Source organism: Oenanthe melanoleuca, chromosome Z, assembly GCF_029582105.1.
Source record: "Oenanthe melanoleuca isolate GR-GAL-2019-014 chromosome Z, OMel1.0, whole genome shotgun sequence".
Taxonomy (NCBI): Eukaryota; Metazoa; Chordata; class Aves; order Passeriformes; family Muscicapidae; genus Oenanthe; species Oenanthe melanoleuca.
Window position 1 is genome coordinate 19,340,215 of NC_079362.1, and position 18,578 is coordinate 19,358,792.

At 41.8% G+C, this 18,578-nt stretch overlaps 1 protein-coding gene across 2 annotated transcripts in view; it reads left to right on the forward strand.

Annotated features, from left to right (window-relative positions):
• Nucleotides 1-17,099: 17,099 nt before the first annotated feature.
• The window catches only part of LVRN (laeverin), a 34,549-nt gene continuing 33,070 nt past the window's right edge, over nt 17,100-18,578 (forward strand). For both annotated transcript variants that reach the window (XR_008842504.1, XM_056513043.1), the window contains exon 1: nt 17,100-17,686. Coding sequence is in view for 1 of the 2 variants with exons in the window: in XM_056513043.1 (XP_056369018.1) it covers nt 17,100-17,686 (587 nt within the window). In the remaining variant the exon portion in view is untranslated. The remainder of the gene's footprint in view (nt 17,687-18,578) is intronic.

Here is an 18,578-nt window from a genome sequence, read left to right on the forward strand (position 1 = left end):
TCTCTTCTTGAAGTTTTTGCTCTGTTTAATAGGGCCACTAGATCTATCTCATTTCCCAAAAGACATATTATTTAGAATTGGATAAGTGTATTTAGGTTTGGGAAATTTTATTTGTTTTCTTCACACAGCCATTCCAACTGTGTTCTAACAAATAAACACAGATATAAGAAGTAATTAAAAAACATTTTTAATACATTGTATTTATGGGAGTTATGATGTCACAAGCACATTACGTATTATTAACATGATACCGTCTGCTGCTCATGGAAAAGAGTGCTTTAACCCTTACATGAATACTAATCCATCTTCTTTTATTAATTTATTTCCTTCCATTATATGTAATTTTTCTTTCACTATGGATTCTCACATAAGCCAGTGGTTTATTTTAAGTCCTTTCCAATATTTCTTACTAGGATTTATAACTTGACTCATTATATATTATATAATCCACATCACTGTCAGTGCTGTAACTTGATTACTCTTCAGAGGTCTTTTCATGTTGATCACATTGGGATAGCTTTCTTTACATGGCTACGGCAATTATATTAAAGTCTCAAGAACTAAGATTGTATGCTTTGGAAAGTGGCTGTTTTAACTGGATCTGAAAGTATAAGCTACTCATACAAGTAAATGCCATGTAGTGGAAACATAAAAATAACTAACTTGAAAGATTCAAAATTATATGTGCTTTTCTTGCAGCTCACAAAATAACTTTTACTAATTAGTTACTGATACAGCTGTTACAAATAAAATACGTTTCTGATTCATTTGCTTCCTTTTTTTGTATGACACAGTTGCTTAATAGACAGCCCCTTGCTTTCAAAGATATTAAAATTTCTGGAGAATTAAATACCTGTCTGCCTGTTTATTGTAAAGAGAATTAAGCATATATCTGTTTCAACTGAGATGCTTGATTCACTCTCTGAATGCTGACAGCAAAGTTTACTACTTTGTACAGGTGAAAAATTCTAATGTTTTTTCCTATTCCTCAGCTCCCCTGTATTACTCTCTTTCTACTTGTATGGAATACAAAAGGTCCCTTTGTCTTTAACAAATGAATGTACCTTCAATTGTGTGATGTATGTCCATTGTGCCTTTTCAGTAGCCTGTAGTTTCAGTAGACTCTAGCTGCTGCTTCTACTCACCATTTCCCAGAATTTCTAGCAGCCTTTAGTTATTGTTCCTACTCATTATTACCTTGCCTTACCTGCCTGGGGAAGGGCTCTGTGTCACAGAATGCTCTTCAGAGCTAGATAGACTTTATCAAATACGACATCACTCCTTTATAAAGCCTTGCGCTAGGTCTTGTCATTTGTGCGTGATGGATTGCAGGCTGCTCATCAATCTGAGACTCTGTGCTGACTGCTTGTGCCAAAGTGTGTCCTGCCTCCTTTCTCCTGGAAGTCTTGGGAGGACTCAGCCTTAGCAATCCTTAAAAAGTACAAGGCTAAGAGAGAGAAGTCACAAGACAAAGCGGAAGTGAAAAGGAGTTCCTGAGATGAGTTGCAGAGACAGATGCAGTGTAGAAAGTGTGAAAGTGTAATTCAAGACAACAACCTTGTGTTGCTTATCGGTTTTTTATAGGACCTGGAGTATGCCAATACATCCTCAAACAGTATCTGCTTTTCCCTGACCTCTGAGCATAGAAAAGCGTTGCTGGCCAGTGAAAATGGCAGCCCTACAATTGTATAGCTTAGCTGTGTTTTGATAGATTTGGCTTTATTGGTTATTGAATAACAAAAGAACGTAAATCTTGGTCTGTGCTTTTTCCCCAAGGCTTTCTATTACCATGATTCCTTATCTGCAAAGCCAAGATCATGGTCCTGCCCTCACTTGTCAAACCCAGATAAATTAACCACAGGATCACTGAACCCAAAGAGAGCTCATGTCTTTCCTGATATTAGAGCTGAATGAACCTGATGTAGTACATCAGTATTTTTACTGGACCAGTTTTCAGGTGTTTTCTAAATCTTCATCTGCCCTGTGGTGCTCATTGTAAGCAACAATTTAATATGTAGAGAGCCAGAGGACATGTCTTTTTGGATGCTCCTAGGCAGTATATACTATATAATCTTTCTGAGAGGTTTGGGCGTGCAGCCAGTTTAATTAAAGGCAATAAAGACTAGGGTAAAGGTTTCTCTGTTTAACAGCCTAACATGACAAATGCTAAAGTGGTAAAATGCTAAAATGAATAGGTCTGGGACCAAGTGTCTCCAAACATGTGGTAAAGTCAGCATTGTGCCTCCGCCAACTACGCTGTTTTTCTTGCCATGTGCTGGCAAGGAGTCTGTAGCTCTTGCAGTATATCCTGTCTCTTCATCAAAAACAAAAGCTTGTATAGCCTGTACATTGTGCAGAAGCCTTCCCAACCATTCCATAAATCCTTTACATTTTTTTCACATACAGATGGTTCACATTTTCCATTCTCTGTTGTATCTGCATTGGATAAAGTTTTTTATTTTGCGGTGACTTATTGAAAAATAAGCACCCATCCATCATACCATTATACTACCTTTCTTCGTTTGAGAAGGAGTCTAAGGAGAACTGTTCCAAGTTTATTACCAAATCTTAGGACTTTTTAAACCACTTTGACATGAAGTACTCATTGGAGGCTGTGTAAGAGTTAAGAATCAATAATTTATGTGAGATTCCTTTTGTACTTTCTAGCCAAAAACTTGAGAGCTGGAGGATAGTATTTTTTCTTGATTTTTCTGGGCTCAGGAGAAATTGTAATATTGATGTGGTTCAGAAAAAGATGATTTGGTACCCTTCCCATTTGCTCCTCCAAAAGTCCTTTCTTTGTTTTCATGCTGTAACAAGATGATTGCCTTCTTCAGCCAGTGCTGCCAAGAAGAGGGTGTAGCCCCCATAAAAGTCATTAGTTCATTAATTCAGCAGTCTAAACACAAAGTTTAGAAGGCAGTCATATCACTTGCAGTAATTTGGCTTTATCCCAGTATTCATGATAAGAAACAGTTTTGTTATGCTAACCCAGAGTTTGGTCTGGCTTGCCAGCCCTTGAAGATCTTGATTTTAACTGGAAAGAGTACCATACTAGATTGTCACTTAGAAAATGATACTGCACAGGCATTGACAATCTTTACATGGAATTTAGAGAAGCAAAATAATTTATTAAATATTAATAGCAAGGGGGCAGTTATCACCTCATCATTGCTTCTCTTTTTCCACTCTCCGTATTTCTTCTTCAGGAGCCTGGGGGAGGTTTATGTTCTTTTCCTGTGCACTCACAGGCTCAGTGCAGGAGGGGGTGAACAGCTGCATGAAGACAGGAATAAATAGTCAAGACTGAAGGAGGACAGGAAGTTTTAAAACCAGTTCTGTCACTAGAGATGTGTAAGATGAAATTGCACCTTCTGCAGAGCTGAAGGTTTTCTAACATACCAGAACTCTCACAGAGACATTCTGTGTATGTGTGTATATATCACATGCCCAGAAAGTGCAGAGCTGGCTGCAGCAAAAAATCCAACTGGTGAAAAGTTCCAGCATTTCTACAGATTTTTCTTTTCAATCTAGTTGAAGAGTCTTTGCTGAGTTCTAAATGCTTCCCTTCAAATTTAGAACTATTTAGATTTTTTTGTGCCTTTTTTTTGGTAGTATATATATTTTAAGTTACCGTTTTATTATATATCTGTCAATAATGGTTTTTTTTATTACTACTGTTAACATTTCAGTAATAAGTATATTAAGCTTTATTCTGTAAATGAATTACAGAAGATAGTAAGTTGTAGTCATTATTTAATTGTTCACTGTTTCCTAATGGAAGTTAAAAATGATAATATGACTATAAAGTTAAGATGTGAACAATTTAAAACACATTTCAAAATTTAAACATGGAAATTATACAGTCTGATACTTTTGAAGTGTTTTGCTTCACATTAACTCAAAAGTATCCCTTTAATATTTCTCACCAAAATAATGTTTCGTGCTTTTTGCTCAAGATACACACATATTCTACCTCTTGGCATGTAGCAAGATTTGCTTGGGTAGGTGTGTTAGCTAACAGCTATGAACTTCTCTGTCTTCAGTGGGCAAGAGTAAAGCTAAGGATGCAGCCTTGAGCACACGACCTCAGTTGTGAGAGACTTCTGAAGAATAAGTAAAGAAATAATAGAATTTTAAAAAAAGTCAGAGGAAAAGAAAAAACTGTGATAGCAGCATGCTGGATGAAAACCCCTAGTATTATTTTGCTACTTGCCATTTCTTCTGCTGGTCATCTGGTGCTTATCTGTTTTTCTGGACCTCAGCAAGATGTGCACTTGCACAGCTTTTATTCATTTCACTCGATGATTCCAGTAAATTTTATGGTCAAGATCTGATTCCCAGGGCTATTAGAGGGACTGGTCCTGGCTACTTACTTAGTTTACTTACCCATTTTCTGATGCTGCAGTAATTTTGTTGTGGTAATCAACTTTACACAGAAGAGGTTAGATACTTTTGGAAACAACCATAAAAACTTTTTAGGTTAACTAGAGAGAAGTATGTTTACACTAAGCATTCAGTGTAAAAGTTGTAACATTTGACCTCTAATAATTTCTCTTTTGGTGTTGAGGCAACAGTCTTTTTACAAACATAAAAACATGTAATGCAAATAAGGGAACAATCATTCAGAATTTCCTCTCTTTTTTTTTCCACCCCTCCTGTTGGAACTCTATTGTTCCAGTTCTCTGATTATTTGGATCATTCCTGGAATTGCTTTTAATTTAAAAATTCCAGAAATGTTGTTGTGCAGCTTGTCTTCATCTTTTTTATGTAATTGCAAATGAAATCATTGCTGAGAGAATTTACAATATAGAACAACAGGATCTCTAACCGTCCTAACCAGCTGTGTGTGTTTGCATTCAGTGTTTCTCTTTTTGAATAAAAAAGCGTGTACATAAGTTGTGGCATTTTATGAAGGTATCCTGAGATCTGTTTCAGTGTTAGACAGCAGAAAAGTAATAATGTGCATATACTTAGAGCAGCATGATGCCAAACTTTTTAGAAGGGGTTATAAGAAATTTATGCTCTTCTAATTGGCAATAGATGTGACATTCCTCAATTAGAGATACATAGACACCTTCCTTTTACCTTTAACTTATTTGCTTTTACATGCCTTCATCCCACAGTTCTTTCCAGTTCCAAGTCTGTCATTCAGTTCCTATCATATGGCTTCTTTCCCCTCCTGCTAATTTCAGGAAAGCTGCTTTTTTTGGCACAGCAGTCATGGCAGTGCCAGGTGTTGGTGTGGCAAACTGCTACACTGGCCATGCCCTCAGATTTCTGCATGAGGCATTCATGCCTGCCAGGTTAGATGGTAGATGAGGCAATTGGCTCATTTTGGTGTCTGTGACCCATTTTCTTCAGACTGCTGGTGAGTATCATTATTTCACAGCTGCTGGATAGATATGTGGATGATGAAAAATTTAAGTTCCTCTACAGTACTGGATATATAAGCAACATTCTAATGAGAGTTCAGACAAGGAAAACTGATGGCTGCAGAAGTGGAAGATGCCTCTCCTAGGAGTACTTTTAGCTTGGCCCTCCCTTCCCTAAGCAGTGGTTCATTGTCTCATTGAGCCATGAGCTGCTGGGGTAGTGGGGAACCTGCCTGAACTGACCCTCTCTGGTGGTACTAAGGGATACAGCATGGCAACAGAGATACCAATAAACAAAGCTGTTAGGCAAAAGTTAGCTTGTTTGCAGTTTTATGAGGACAGTCATGATGTAAAATAAAGTTACCATTCCCCATGGTAAAGTCTTTAGCTCTTGCCTACTATGATCACATCACTTTGTTTTAGGGTTGACACAATGAATCTGGGAAGAGTACTGAGATAATTCTTGGGATGCACTCCAAATGTCATTATTTCTGCTACATACCCACAGCAAGGAATCATTAAGATATTTGAAGCAATCCCTGATTCTATTTTATGATACAATAAAATATGTTTATGCAACTGAAGTGTCTATTATGTGAAAGAAGGAAAAGAATTATTAACTAGTGTAACAAAAGTGGTGTACTGCCAGGGCTTTGGCTCACTTGCACTTTTTATAAATACAACTGTGTCAACTAAACTTTGAAAATACTGTCAGTTTGAGACATAAAATCCACAAAAATGGCTGCATGCAGTAGTTCTGGTTTTGAGATGGAGTCCTAAATAGCTGCATTCAGTTCAAAAAAGTTTGTTTGGGATATTCCCCTTAATATTCTTTTGAAAAACTGCTACTTGTTGTAGAAGATTGTCTAGCAATGGGATTAACTCCATGATATACTGAATGTGATCAGGGGGAAGTAAAGAAACTGAGAATGGAGTAAGCCATTATGGTAATTGTAGCTTGGTGTGCATTACCATTCAAACAGTAATTATTTAAGGGAAGTTGATTACCAAGTGAAAAGAAGACATGTATCAGGAGAAGCAGCTACTGAAGAGGTAATGGAAGGGGTAGTGCTTTCTCTTTGGAAGGTGAATTGTCCACTGTGCTCTACATTGCTTTTCACAGTTGGCAATGCCTTCCTGGCCAGAGAAGTAGTGGTTAAATACTCTACACGCATATAACACCAAATAATTGCATTGCTGTCTATATAATTTCTGGACTAGTCAGCGCCCACTCTCTCTTTTATGACAGCATTGGCCAGGGATTGTGACCCAGAGACTTGCAGAAAGACATGAGATGAGATGAGATCTGTATTTTCCCTTTGTGTTTCCTGAATCTAAATGCAGGCAAGATGATAGGATTCAGTATTTGAGATTTCCATGTATTTTGAAATTAAATTGGGCAGATTGTTGTAAAGATTTGGGTTCTAAAGTACTCTTGCTTGTATCCAGCTTTAAAAAACTGCTCACAAGTGTCTCTTTGTTCAATACAGGTGAGGTGTCTTGGCCTTCACATTCACAATACTTAGGGGAACTCTTTGCTGAATATGTTTCAATGTAATCTATGCAATATAGAGGTGTCCCAATTACAATGTTGTGTATCGTGGGATGTCTTTACTTTGAAATGAGTTATCTCTGGACTAAGGCGCAGAACAGGCAAAAAGGGAATAAGTGAAATGTGTGTAATGTTACTCTGGAAACAGTGGTTTCCAAAAATTTGCTGCAGTAGAAGGCCAGCACTGGTGTCATTTTTGACAGCCCTGGAATTATTTTCTTGTCTTTCACAACTCATGCCAAAATCATTTTGTGTTTTAGTACTTTCACTTTTCTTGTTGCTCTTTCCTCTGCATTTTGAAGTGTCTTGATTTATGGAAGAATATCCTGCTAAGGCTCAGGGTAGTTATAAACTACCTTGAGATGAGTAGTTGTTGCTAATGTGTACTATCTATGCTGAGCTTCATCTTTGTCTATCATCCACAGCAGGAAAAATCTTTCCTGTGAAGTATCTGTTTATAACCTCTAAGGTGCCATCATCTTAAGCAGAGTATGGAACAGTAGTCAACTGAAGAGGAAAGAGAACACTTTGTTCTGTTACAGAAAGGAGCACTTCAGGGTTCACATTTTATTGGCACATGCATTATTTTGTGCACATGGTGAGGGAAGAAATCATGCAATGAGGGACAAAGGGAATATTAAAGGAGTCAACAGACTGAGGTGCTTGAAAAGGGTAATCAAAACCAGGAGGATTTGTTACTTCAGAAAAGGAAGAACTACAAAGAATAGACTGTTCATCCTGGACATCATTTGACATGTGCATGAAATGGGTGTGGGTTTGCTAATAAAAGCTGAGCTTGCTTGACAATTTTCCAATAGCTTCCCACGAATTCCCAGAACAAAAGTTATTTAAAACTTCTCATTTGTAAATGAGCCCATGACAATCCTGGTATAGCTATGCTGGACATCTGCTTGGGCTTTGAGGTTTATCTCTCCTGAAGTGTCAACTTCAGGGAGTGAGACATAGATCTTGTGGGGTTCAGTTCTAAATTCTGGTTAAAATTGCAGCTGGGATCCTACATCCTTCATTCTGGCCAGATGTGACCCCAGGTAAGAAAATTAAGACCCATTCGTAATGCAAGGGACAGGAACTGAAAATGTGTGCATGTCCTGTGATCTGTGATGGGTGCAGTGGTCCTTCCAGTGCCAGGGGGACTGATGTGAGGACAGAGGGTGCACAATGGCTGTGAGTGAGATTCGGTGATATGCTGGTATTAAAGATGACTCTGAGTCAGTATGATACCAGCGCAGTACAGGAATTATAGTGAGCCAAAGAGTTCCTTCAACATGTGAGTGATACCAGTTTGGGACCACTGTGAGGTAAGAGTCTTAGGGACTAAAGTTCTCTGAAAAGGCATCAAGAGTTTTTCTCTCCAAGTTAGTAAGTGTATTATAAATTTACCAGAAGTCACCAGCTAACACTTCAACAAATAATTCTGGTATGTGAAGTCCAGTCACCACAGCAGATCATCCTAAAGGCTTGCCAGGTGGTGAGAAGGGAAGAATCCTGGGGTCCCTCTTCTTTTGAGTGGCTAGCCCTACAAAACCACACTCTTTTGCAATGTCAGCATTCAGCTTCTAATGGCCTGAAGCTTTGAATTCTTTGCCAGGAAGTCCTTGCTTTTCCCATGGTATTTGTTTTGGTTTATCTGCCTGCTAGGCTCTCTTCTTCCCTCACCTCACAACTAGGTTTGCTAATTTCAGTGAAGAATGTGGCTAGCAGCCCATTTCTGTACTTTGTCCATGTCATTCTTTCTGTTTCCAGAACAAACTAATGACATATGTTGTATGAACCCGAACTTTCTCAGGTTGAACTTTTCTTAGTTTTCAGACATTTCTCAGTTTGTGGATTGGGATTTTTTGGCATGGGGACTGTGTTCCTGTCCCCCCCTCCAGACATGAAGAGTGGGATGTTCCTTTTTTTGACATATCCCTCTGTCCCTCATAGAGATTTGGTAATTTCATAGTTTAGATTGATCATAATGGCACAAGTTCCTCATCTTGACTTTATAATAAAGTTAACATTCCTGCAGCTTGGCTTCAATGATTCAGAAATTAACCCCTTTAATGAACTGTACACCTGCCAGGTGTAGCCTGCTGCCTTCTATGCCCTGTGCCCTCCTCCCATTTCTCATCACCTTGCCATCAGCTTGGAGTCTTCTCACTGATCTTCATGTCACTACTGCCATCTTCCTCAGAAGTGCATCCTGACTGTGCTCTCCTGAGACTTTTCCCATATAATCTCAAAAGCCACCACAGCACGCTTAGGAGTTGGTGGCATGGGTCAGCCTGCAGTCCCACACGTCTCTACCAAAAGAAAGATCAGAAATACTTCCTAACTCTGTTATTGTTACTGAGCCGTTCTCAAAGGCATCTACTGGATCATTAGACCTGAAAGAAAATCCTGCTTTTGTAGCTCAGCTTTTCCAACATAGACAAATACACAGAAGCCTTGTATTTGGTTTCTTCTTTGTTTGGTTTTTGGAGTTTTGGTTTGGGTTGTTTCATTGGTTTATTTGTTTGTTTGTTTAATATAAAGAGATATCCAAAGGCTCACCAGCATCTTTTATTCTATTGTGATCTTTTCTGTATCAAAGACAGGGTCTAGTATCTAGCAGCATTATTATCATACATACATTAATTTTAGATGAAAAATGTATTCCTATCCTATTGTGAGTGGGAGTGTTCTATTTCTGTGTGTTATATTATGTCACATTCTTTGTAGAAAACTGATTTGTACAAGAGCTCAGGGCACATTCCCTCCTCTGGTCCATCCATGCAAAAGATTTATGAACTGAATTCTGTAATTTATTTATTTATTTTGAGCCTCTTCCATGATACATGTTTTCTTGAGATAGGTCACATGTCACCAAGTGTAGAGATTTGCCAGAAATACTGAAACTCTTTGCCAGCCAATCACACAGGCTTCTGGAGACTTTTTTTTTTTTTATTGTCTCATTAGATCATTTGGAGCATTTGGAGATCAGATGAGATCAGATTTAGGGTTTGTCAGAGCAAACCTAGCAGGTAGAAATTAAGAACTGCAATGGGATTGCAAGCTGCACTGCGACAAGAATTCTTGTGCTCTGAGATGCTAAAAGAACATAGTAAGGGTTAAACTGGAGACCTGCTTTATTCCCTTTATAAATCAGGCTCAAACCTTAGTACATTTCCGCCAAAAGCCTGACAGAAAGAGGCCTTGGAAAACAGGCTCTCTAGGGTCTGTAGGGATATACAGAGCTCTGGCCAATTTGATCACCAGTTGGGATGTAGCCACATTCTTCAGTGAAGCACAGGTTTGTTGGACCAATAAAGCAGGGAGTGTTTTGTGAACTTCTTCAAGAAGTCTGTCTTTCAAAATATGATACCTGAAATCTGGGGATAAGGATGATGTGTAAGCTTTATATCTGTTGGAGTGGTGGGTGTTCAAGCCTCTGTCAGCATGGGAATTCCCACCAATAATCTTCAGGTCTGACAGGTTTAGTGAAGATTTTTATGGGGAGAAAAAAAGTGTGGGGGAATAACTGTAGCAATTTCTCAGTAATTTTTGAAAATCTAATACATCTCAAAATGTGGCAAACAGTTTCTAATCTTAGAGGACAGATTTCAAACAATATTTGGGAATGTGAAGTCTATCTACTTTTTTTGTTTGTTTTTTTGATGACTGTGAGCCAGCAGAGCTTGCTTTAGATGTGCAATAGTAAGGCTGTTCAAAGTTAACTCCCAGTACAGAAAAATCAAGCATGTTCTTAGGAAAATGGGCTAAGAAAGATTAAGTTGACATTTACAGATATGGTGACCCTAAAGAAGGAAAGCAGTCAGTACAGAGGACACAGTCCCCAAAGTATGTGCCTTTCCAGGGAGTTAACTTTGGATTAGCTGTGATGCTCTGGACCTCTCTGTTCTGTGGCTGGAGTGCACAGTGTGCCTCAGGAGAGACACTTCAAAGGTCCTGACAATGGCTGAGCACGTGTTCTGGACAGCTGGACTGGCTGGCACCAGCCTGGTGCAGATGAAAGAGGTGATTTCCAACAAGAACAGCCATGGCTTTCTCTTCTGTTATCCCCCTGTCCTAACAGGAAAGCAAGCTGGATACCCTAAGGTTCTGCTTATTTCCCTTCCAGCTCCCTCTGCAGCTCTAGGGCTGAGGTAAGCTTTGTGAAGCATTTCCTGTACTTGGCTGTTGCAGTCTTAGGCTTGCATACCATCCAAGAGCCCTCCTTGCAGCAAAAGCAGATGAAATGAGAGGAGACACATGGGTCCTTGATCCAAATCCACTGGTCCAACTCCATGGGTGAGAAAAAGTTTTGAGTATCCCAATACATAATTTTTTCAAAGTTTTACTTGATATTCCTCCTAGAGAGCTGATAAATTTCAGAATGACAAGCACTCAGGGGATAAGTACTACATTCCTGGTTGATTTCAGCTAAGCTCCCAGAAAAATAATGGGCATCTAAAAGCTTGTAAAACATACAATAAAAAGAGACAACGATTTAAAAATTACACCATTCATCATATTAAGCAATATCAATCTACTAACCACTTCCATGCAGCCTGACAGGATGCAAGCCTGAAAATGTTGGCATATTTGGAGAAAAGCTGTTACCTCTGCAAGTTGTTTTTAAGCACAGTAATAATCAGAAAACATTAAATTTCACAAGACAAGAGGTTAAATGGTGTCTGGAACAAAGTTTCATGAATACACTCATCCTTATTTTATTAAATCTGCAACAATTTTCTTTCAAAACTTCATTCCAGAGTGCATTGTTCCAAAGGGTATTTTTCTTACTAAGCAGACTGATGAAAATGTCATGTTTCTTTGCCATACAGCCCCAGTTGCAAGACTTAGTTTATCAAATGCCTGCCAAAACTTCAAGGCCAACTGATACTATCAGCAGCTATTTAAAAAAACCCCAAAAACTTATAAAAATGCAGCCTCCTTAATTGTCATCTTCTGCTCATATTCTGGATAGTGGTTTTCATGTCAGTGGTGCATACTTCTTTGTTGCTTTCCATACTGTTCTGTGGATCTCTTCATGTTTCCTAGAAATACTTTCCTGACCCTCCCTGAGGAGGAGATGCTTTTCCTACGTATCCTACCTTTAAACAGGGCTGCAGATCCTGCTGGCTTCTTTGAGCACCCTCAGCTCTTTGGAGGGAGTCTTCAGCACCATGACTCTGCTCACAGATTCATCATTATTCTATTTCACCCACACAATTTAGGGACTACTCTGTTGTCCTTCACAAGCAGAAGTACCCAAAGAAATAGCTTTGTTTTGCTCCAATGGTTGTTCTTTCTCCAGTGGTGAGACCTGTTGCTCCTACCCAGCATTTGCTGTGCAGATCCAAACCATCCCAGTAGTACACAGACATACAGAGACAGTCAGCAAGGCCCTGGTAAACAGCTCACAGCTGGTCCATCAAATGAGAATGGAATTTACAAATTTTTGCACGGTTTCATTGTCTGCAAGACAGAGGATTATTGGTGGCCTGTCAGTCTGAAACACCAAGGAACATATTTTAATCAAACCATGGGTTAAAAAAACCCTCCAGTTGTAGATTGTACATCATTACCAATGAATAAAAGCATTTCAAGCGAGCTTCCTTGCATACAACTATTTAATTAGAGGTATAGTTTGTGGTTATATGATGTATTAGGTGTGTAACTTGCTCATATGGTGGTCATTGCACAATGACATCTCACTCAAGATCATTAGCCTGAATTTTCAATTCCATGCTTTTTGATGACATTGCAATGCTTTGTCAAATGTGACCCTTTGAAATTTGAAATCTTCTCCACATTGCCCTTCTGTATTGCACTGTACTGGCCAGTTAAGGCAATCTTGTCAACACAAATGCAGATCTATGTTCAGTTGCTGCTGTGACAACTTCTAAACTTTATATCCACTCACAGTACCAGGACTGTACAATATGTCTTGAGGGCAGACACAGTGGAACAGAGTCTGGTGATGAGTCTGGTTTCTACTTGTTTGGGTTGCTTTTTTGTTTGCTTTGTGTTTTCGTTGACTTGTTTAGGTTTGTTGGGGTTTTTTTTCTTATTAGGGGAAGAAGCGTCATTCTTTCAAGTTTAGTTCTGTTACTTGGTAGCAATTATCATGTGTGTTGAGTTTGACATTGAAGATACATACTCCATAAAGAATAAAGTGTTATAAAGTTTATAAAGTGTTCATCCTGAGTCCATAGGAAAGCTGAGAACTTTTTAAACGTGTCCAGACAGAAGGTCCTCACCTGCTTATGCTTTGTTCATGTGTATAAAACTTTCTTGCAGCTATGCTAACTGTGCATGGTCACCTGTAGCTCACACCTTCTACTTTGGGTGTTTGTGAAACTTCCTGAAGTATCCACTCATTTGGACCTTCAGAGCAGTGGTAAAAGTGCAGCTTTTTCATGACAGCTTCAGCATCTTCCATGGCGTAGTTCCTGCCGCAGATGCTCCCAGGCATGACAACATTTTTGGCTGTGATACATTATTGTTAACAAAGGACAATAAATGATGAAGAGCAAATTACACTTTGTGAAATGAGCAGACCAAGTTTTTAAAAAAGGGAGGAGAGGGGGATTGCACTGTGCACATGGATTCCTCATGCCTAGAAGTTCTGATCTTGTAAATACAGAAGAAATCAGGCACTTCCCCAAAACCTGAAGGAGAAACATGATCAAATCTATTAAAAACAAAGTTTCAGGAGTGCTGATGACCCTCAACTGAATGCTGGAATTGCCATATAAGCCATCACTCATTCTCAAATTAGAATTAACAAATCACATTCTTATGTGATTGAGGGGATTATCTTTCAGCATAAAAATTATTTCACATTGCTTAAACATGTGATTATCCTTTTTCTTGGCATTCAATAGATATGATTTATGATGACATTACAGTATTTTTTATTAAAGCAATACTATTAACCTTAAAATCTTGAAAATCTTTAGGGGAGGGTCACAGTAACATTTTGCTACTTGAAATACATAAAATTTCCTGGCCAGCTGCCATAGGAACAGCTGCTTACCTTACTGCACCTTAATAGACAGCACATGCTATCAGATATGGCCTTTCTCTGTTGTTCAAAATTTTGGAGACACCAATGGTACTTTGAACAGCTGGTGAGCATGGCACAGACCCCATCACCTGAAACACAATAGTTAAGTTAGTCAGATGCTTTGGTCTTCTTCAAAGCAACAGAACTGTCTGACTTCTATTATAGCAGGTGATTTGTTTCTGCCTTCAGATATGTATTAAAAGCTTCTTCTGACTTAAACATAAGCCTCCTGTTTCTGTCCAAGGTCAGGAAATGATCTGTGCTGTGGCCTGAATAAAAAAACTCTGCCTCCCTTGCCAGGTCAGAGTGCCTGGGTCAGAGTGTCTAGGACCTCCTGTATCTTCAGCTCCAGGAGCATGTCATTCAGATGGCTTAACTTTGCAAAGTTCAGCAAAAGGGATAAACTGTAATATTTCCACCAGAAGGTCTTGTATTTTCCCACTTCTAGCATTCCCTGGTATGTATGTTCCCACCAGGAGGGAAATGTCCAGTTGTGGCCTTCACACATCAGTCACTTTGTGAGATTATAAATTGTTTGAGGGGAAAAGGTAGTTAAACAACACTTTTAAAAGCATTTATTCTAAATCATAGCTATTGTGGGTTTATTATGTGTTAATGGAGGAAAGTAGCATGTTTTAATTCTCCACTGAAAACGAGAAAATGAATGGTGTTTCACAGACATGAATGGTAAACTTGGAAACGTATCCCTGCACTGTTAATAGGGGCTACCTTCCCATGGAGTCTGCACTACTTATCACTGAGAAGTTCTGCTTCTTTTCACAGATGTGGAATTAAATGCCTCAGGTTTAATTTTGCCTGTGCATTGTTTTGAGGAGTCGAGTGGATTAGAATGGCTTTACTGAACAGTGTTGAGGATGAATTTAAAAAAATTTGGAAAACAGGACATGTAAATCCTCCTTAATTTTCTACAAAACCTGTGCTTCTCTTCCCATTATATCCTTCTCTACAGTGCTGTCTTTTCTATTCTGATCTTTCTGGGAGCACATTCTTCTTACCTAGTCTACCTAGTGTGTCAGTGCTTCTTCTATGGGATGGACCATAGAAGTCTTTGGACTGGCACAACAAACTGTTTCCCAAGCTTACAATGTTAACAAGAAGGAAAAGATATTTTCCTAAACACTTGAATACATTTTGAATACATTTTCTGTGAAATATTTAAGTGACATGCAGTAGGTCAGGTCATACTCTTTGGAGGGCAGTTAGTTCAGGGCTGCAGGTCTGGCAACCTCCAAGGGATGGCTGGAGATTATTGTAAAGTCTTAATAGGAGAGGAATATGATGGATGTTGCAAAACATGCTAGGAGAAAAGAGAGAGGCTGCTGATGTTGCAAGACAAAAAGCAGAGTTGTGTGAGGCATGTGCAAGGATGGCGGGTTGAGTGGAAAGAGTGCGAAGACTGGAACCAGGGAAACAAAAAGTCACAGGCTGTGGGTGGGGAGCACTGGGGTAAATGAAAAGCAAATGAGAAAAGAAGCATGGAAACAGAAACATACAAGTCAAGCTGTATGAAAAAAGAAAAGGAAGGTGGGTGAGCTAGCACCAGAAGATAACGTGTTGTGAACCTAATGGGCAGCAGCAGCAAAGGCATTGGGACAGGCAGCAGGTGAGGCAGGGAGAGTGGGAGAGATGCAACCTGTGGAGCAGGCTGTCAGAGGGTATTCCCTCTGACATCGGCCATTCCACCTGCCCATCCCTCAAGCAACAGGAAAACAGATCATGGTCTTCTGCTGGAACATGGAATTTTCACAGTGCAGTGGCTCAGAGCTGTTACCTAGACCTGGACCAGCCCACCCAGCTGTACCCCAGCAGGAAGAAAGCAATACCTGTATTCTGTACCGGACAACAGGAAAAGTTATTTCTCTCTAATTAACAGCTAAATTAGAAGAAGATACATCCTTTAGAGTGAGGTCATTGAGGTGACCTTGCTTTAACTCTGGTGACCAAACAGTGCCTCAATTTTGCAAACAAAGATGTTTGGTGGGGAAAGTGGCTCTTGTGCAGACTACAAGTCCCAGGAAATTATCTTGGGTTCAAGACAATGCTGGTGGTGTGTGTTGGTTGGAAGTAAATTAAAGGGGAAAAAAGGGGGGGAGAAAAATGGAAGGGGGAAACTGTACTTGTAATCCTATTTACAAAGTGTCTGAGGCAATGGCACCCAAGAGCCACTGTTCCTGTCTTCTGCTCCTGTTAATGCACGGCTCATCATGATTTTAAAAAGGAGCTGCAACAGAGAAAAAACACCAGGAAATTTTACAAGGTTTCATTTTTCAATCTTACTGGCAATCCAGCCCCAACTGGCAAACCCTTTAAGTACGTGTTTAAATGGGAACACGGGATTAATCCTATTGCTTGTAAGGAGGTTAACTATGTATGGACAGCACAGTGATGTTTATAGCCTCAGCTGAACTGCGCAGGAAATGAGACTCTAAACTATTTATTAGAAGCTCACTTTGATCGCGCCTTTATGAACCAAAGATTTTTCAGACTCAACCATCTAACACGTAGATTTCCCTGGAGAACAGATAACCACAGCACTCGCGCTCCTCAAATGGTGATCCTGGCATTATCTCGTATTTTCTCCTGCAGTCATAGGAATATTTGACCGGTTTGGGATTGTTTTTTGTTTTGTTTTGGGTTTTGTTTGTTTGTTTGTTTGTTTGTTTGTTTGTTTGTTTTTCTGGCCGGTACCTGGGGCCATCACCGGCCCGACGGTCGCCTCCGGTTCCAGAGCTTTCCGCAGCCCCGAGCTGCCGCCCTGCGCTGAGACGCGGCGGGACCACCGGGGGCCGTTCCGTCTGCCCGGGCAGCGCCGCTATCCCTCATTCCCGGGGGCTCCTCGGCATCCCGCATCTCCCGCCCTACGGCCACCCGCACGGACATAAGGAGCGGCCGCTCGGCCCCGCCGCGGCTGCCGAGGCGGACGGGACGGGGCAGCCGGCAGCTTCCCCCGGCTGAGGCTCCGCTCCGCCTCTGCCCGCTGCCCCTGCCGGGCAGGCTTTCCCGGGACGGGGGGAACCCGCCCGGCCCGCCCTCGCCGTCTCGCTCGCCCGCCCCGTAAGCAGCGCGGCGCGGCCGTCGGGCGCAGAGCGGCGGGATGCGGCCCCGCGGCGGGGGGCTCTACGTGGGGCGGCGGGCGGCGGCCGCGGGGGCCGCGCTGCTGCTGGCGCTGCTGGCCGCGCTCCTGGCGCTCGCCGCTCTCTACGGGCGCTGCCGGCAGGAGCCGCCGCCGCCCTCGCCCCGCGCCCCCGGCCCCGCCGCGCCCCCGCCGCCCGCGGCCGCCGCCGGCTCCGTGCGCCGCCTGCCCCGCCACCTCCTGCCGCTCCACTACGACCTGGAGCTGTGGCCGCGGGTGCGGCCGGGCCAGGCGGGGCCCTTCGCCTTCAGCGGGCAGGTGAACATCACGGTGCGCTGCCTGCGGGACACGGGCGCGGCGGTGCTGCACAGCTCCGGGCTAAGGAGCCGCGGCGCCGCCGCCGTGGCGGGGCCGCTGTCCGAGCCCGGCGCCGCCGTGCAGGTGGCGGGGCTGCGGCACGACGAGGCGGGCGAGGTGGCGGTGCTGCAGCTCCGCGGGCGGCTCCGCGCCGGGCGCCGCTACGTGCTGCAGCTGGGCTTCCAGGGCCGGCTGGAGGAGCGCCTCGACGGGCTCTTCCTCACCCGCTACACCGACCGCGGGCAGAGCAGGTAGGCGGCGGGACCCGAGCCCGGGAGGGGAGGCTGCTCCGCGCGGCGAGAGCTCCTCCAGGGACCGCGTCCCGAGGGAGCGAACTCCGGGCTGTGCTCTCGGCCAGGCTGCCCGGGATCCCCGGCGGGAGGTGGCTTCACCTGCAGCACCGCTGGGCGACTCCAGCTCTCAGTGCCTTTGGCTGCAGCGAGGGGGGCAGGCAGTGCCAGGGACACGGAGCCCGTCTCAGAATCTTCAGCCCGGCCCCAGCGTGTCCGCTGACAGCTCCCCACCGCCTCAACCTGCGAGCTGGGGAGCGCGTCTTTGTCAGGAACTTATTAAGTAGTAAATAATCTAAAATATTTTCAAATAATTTCAAAATAATATTTTCCTTTTCCTTTTCCTTTTCCTCTTCCCTTTCCTTTTCCTATTCCTATTCCTATTCCTATTCCTATTCCTATTCCTATTCCTATTCCTATTCCTATTCCTATTCCTATTCCTATTCCTATTCCTTTTCTTTTTTTCCTTTTATTTTTTCCTTTTCCTATTTTTTCTGGATGTGAAACTTGCTAAAGAGAAGTGAAATTTAAGATTAGAATTTAAGTACTTCCACGGGAAGATAAGTTTCTCAAAATAAGAGTTTGAAGAAAAGGCAGATGAATTGCTTGCTTTGAAGTTATCTCTTTTTTAATAATAAAAGATACGTGCTTTTCTGAGCAAAGACTGAGTCAAAAGGAAACCTGGAATTAAAATTCGAATATTGGCTTTTTTCTATCAATGAGCCCACTAAAATAAATTCTGTCTCAGCTGTTCATAGGCTTCCTGTTTGAGCAGGTAAAATGCAGTCACAAGATCCAGACAACCAAGCCTCTGCAGAGTAGTAGCACAAATGAAATCACAAAACATCACAAA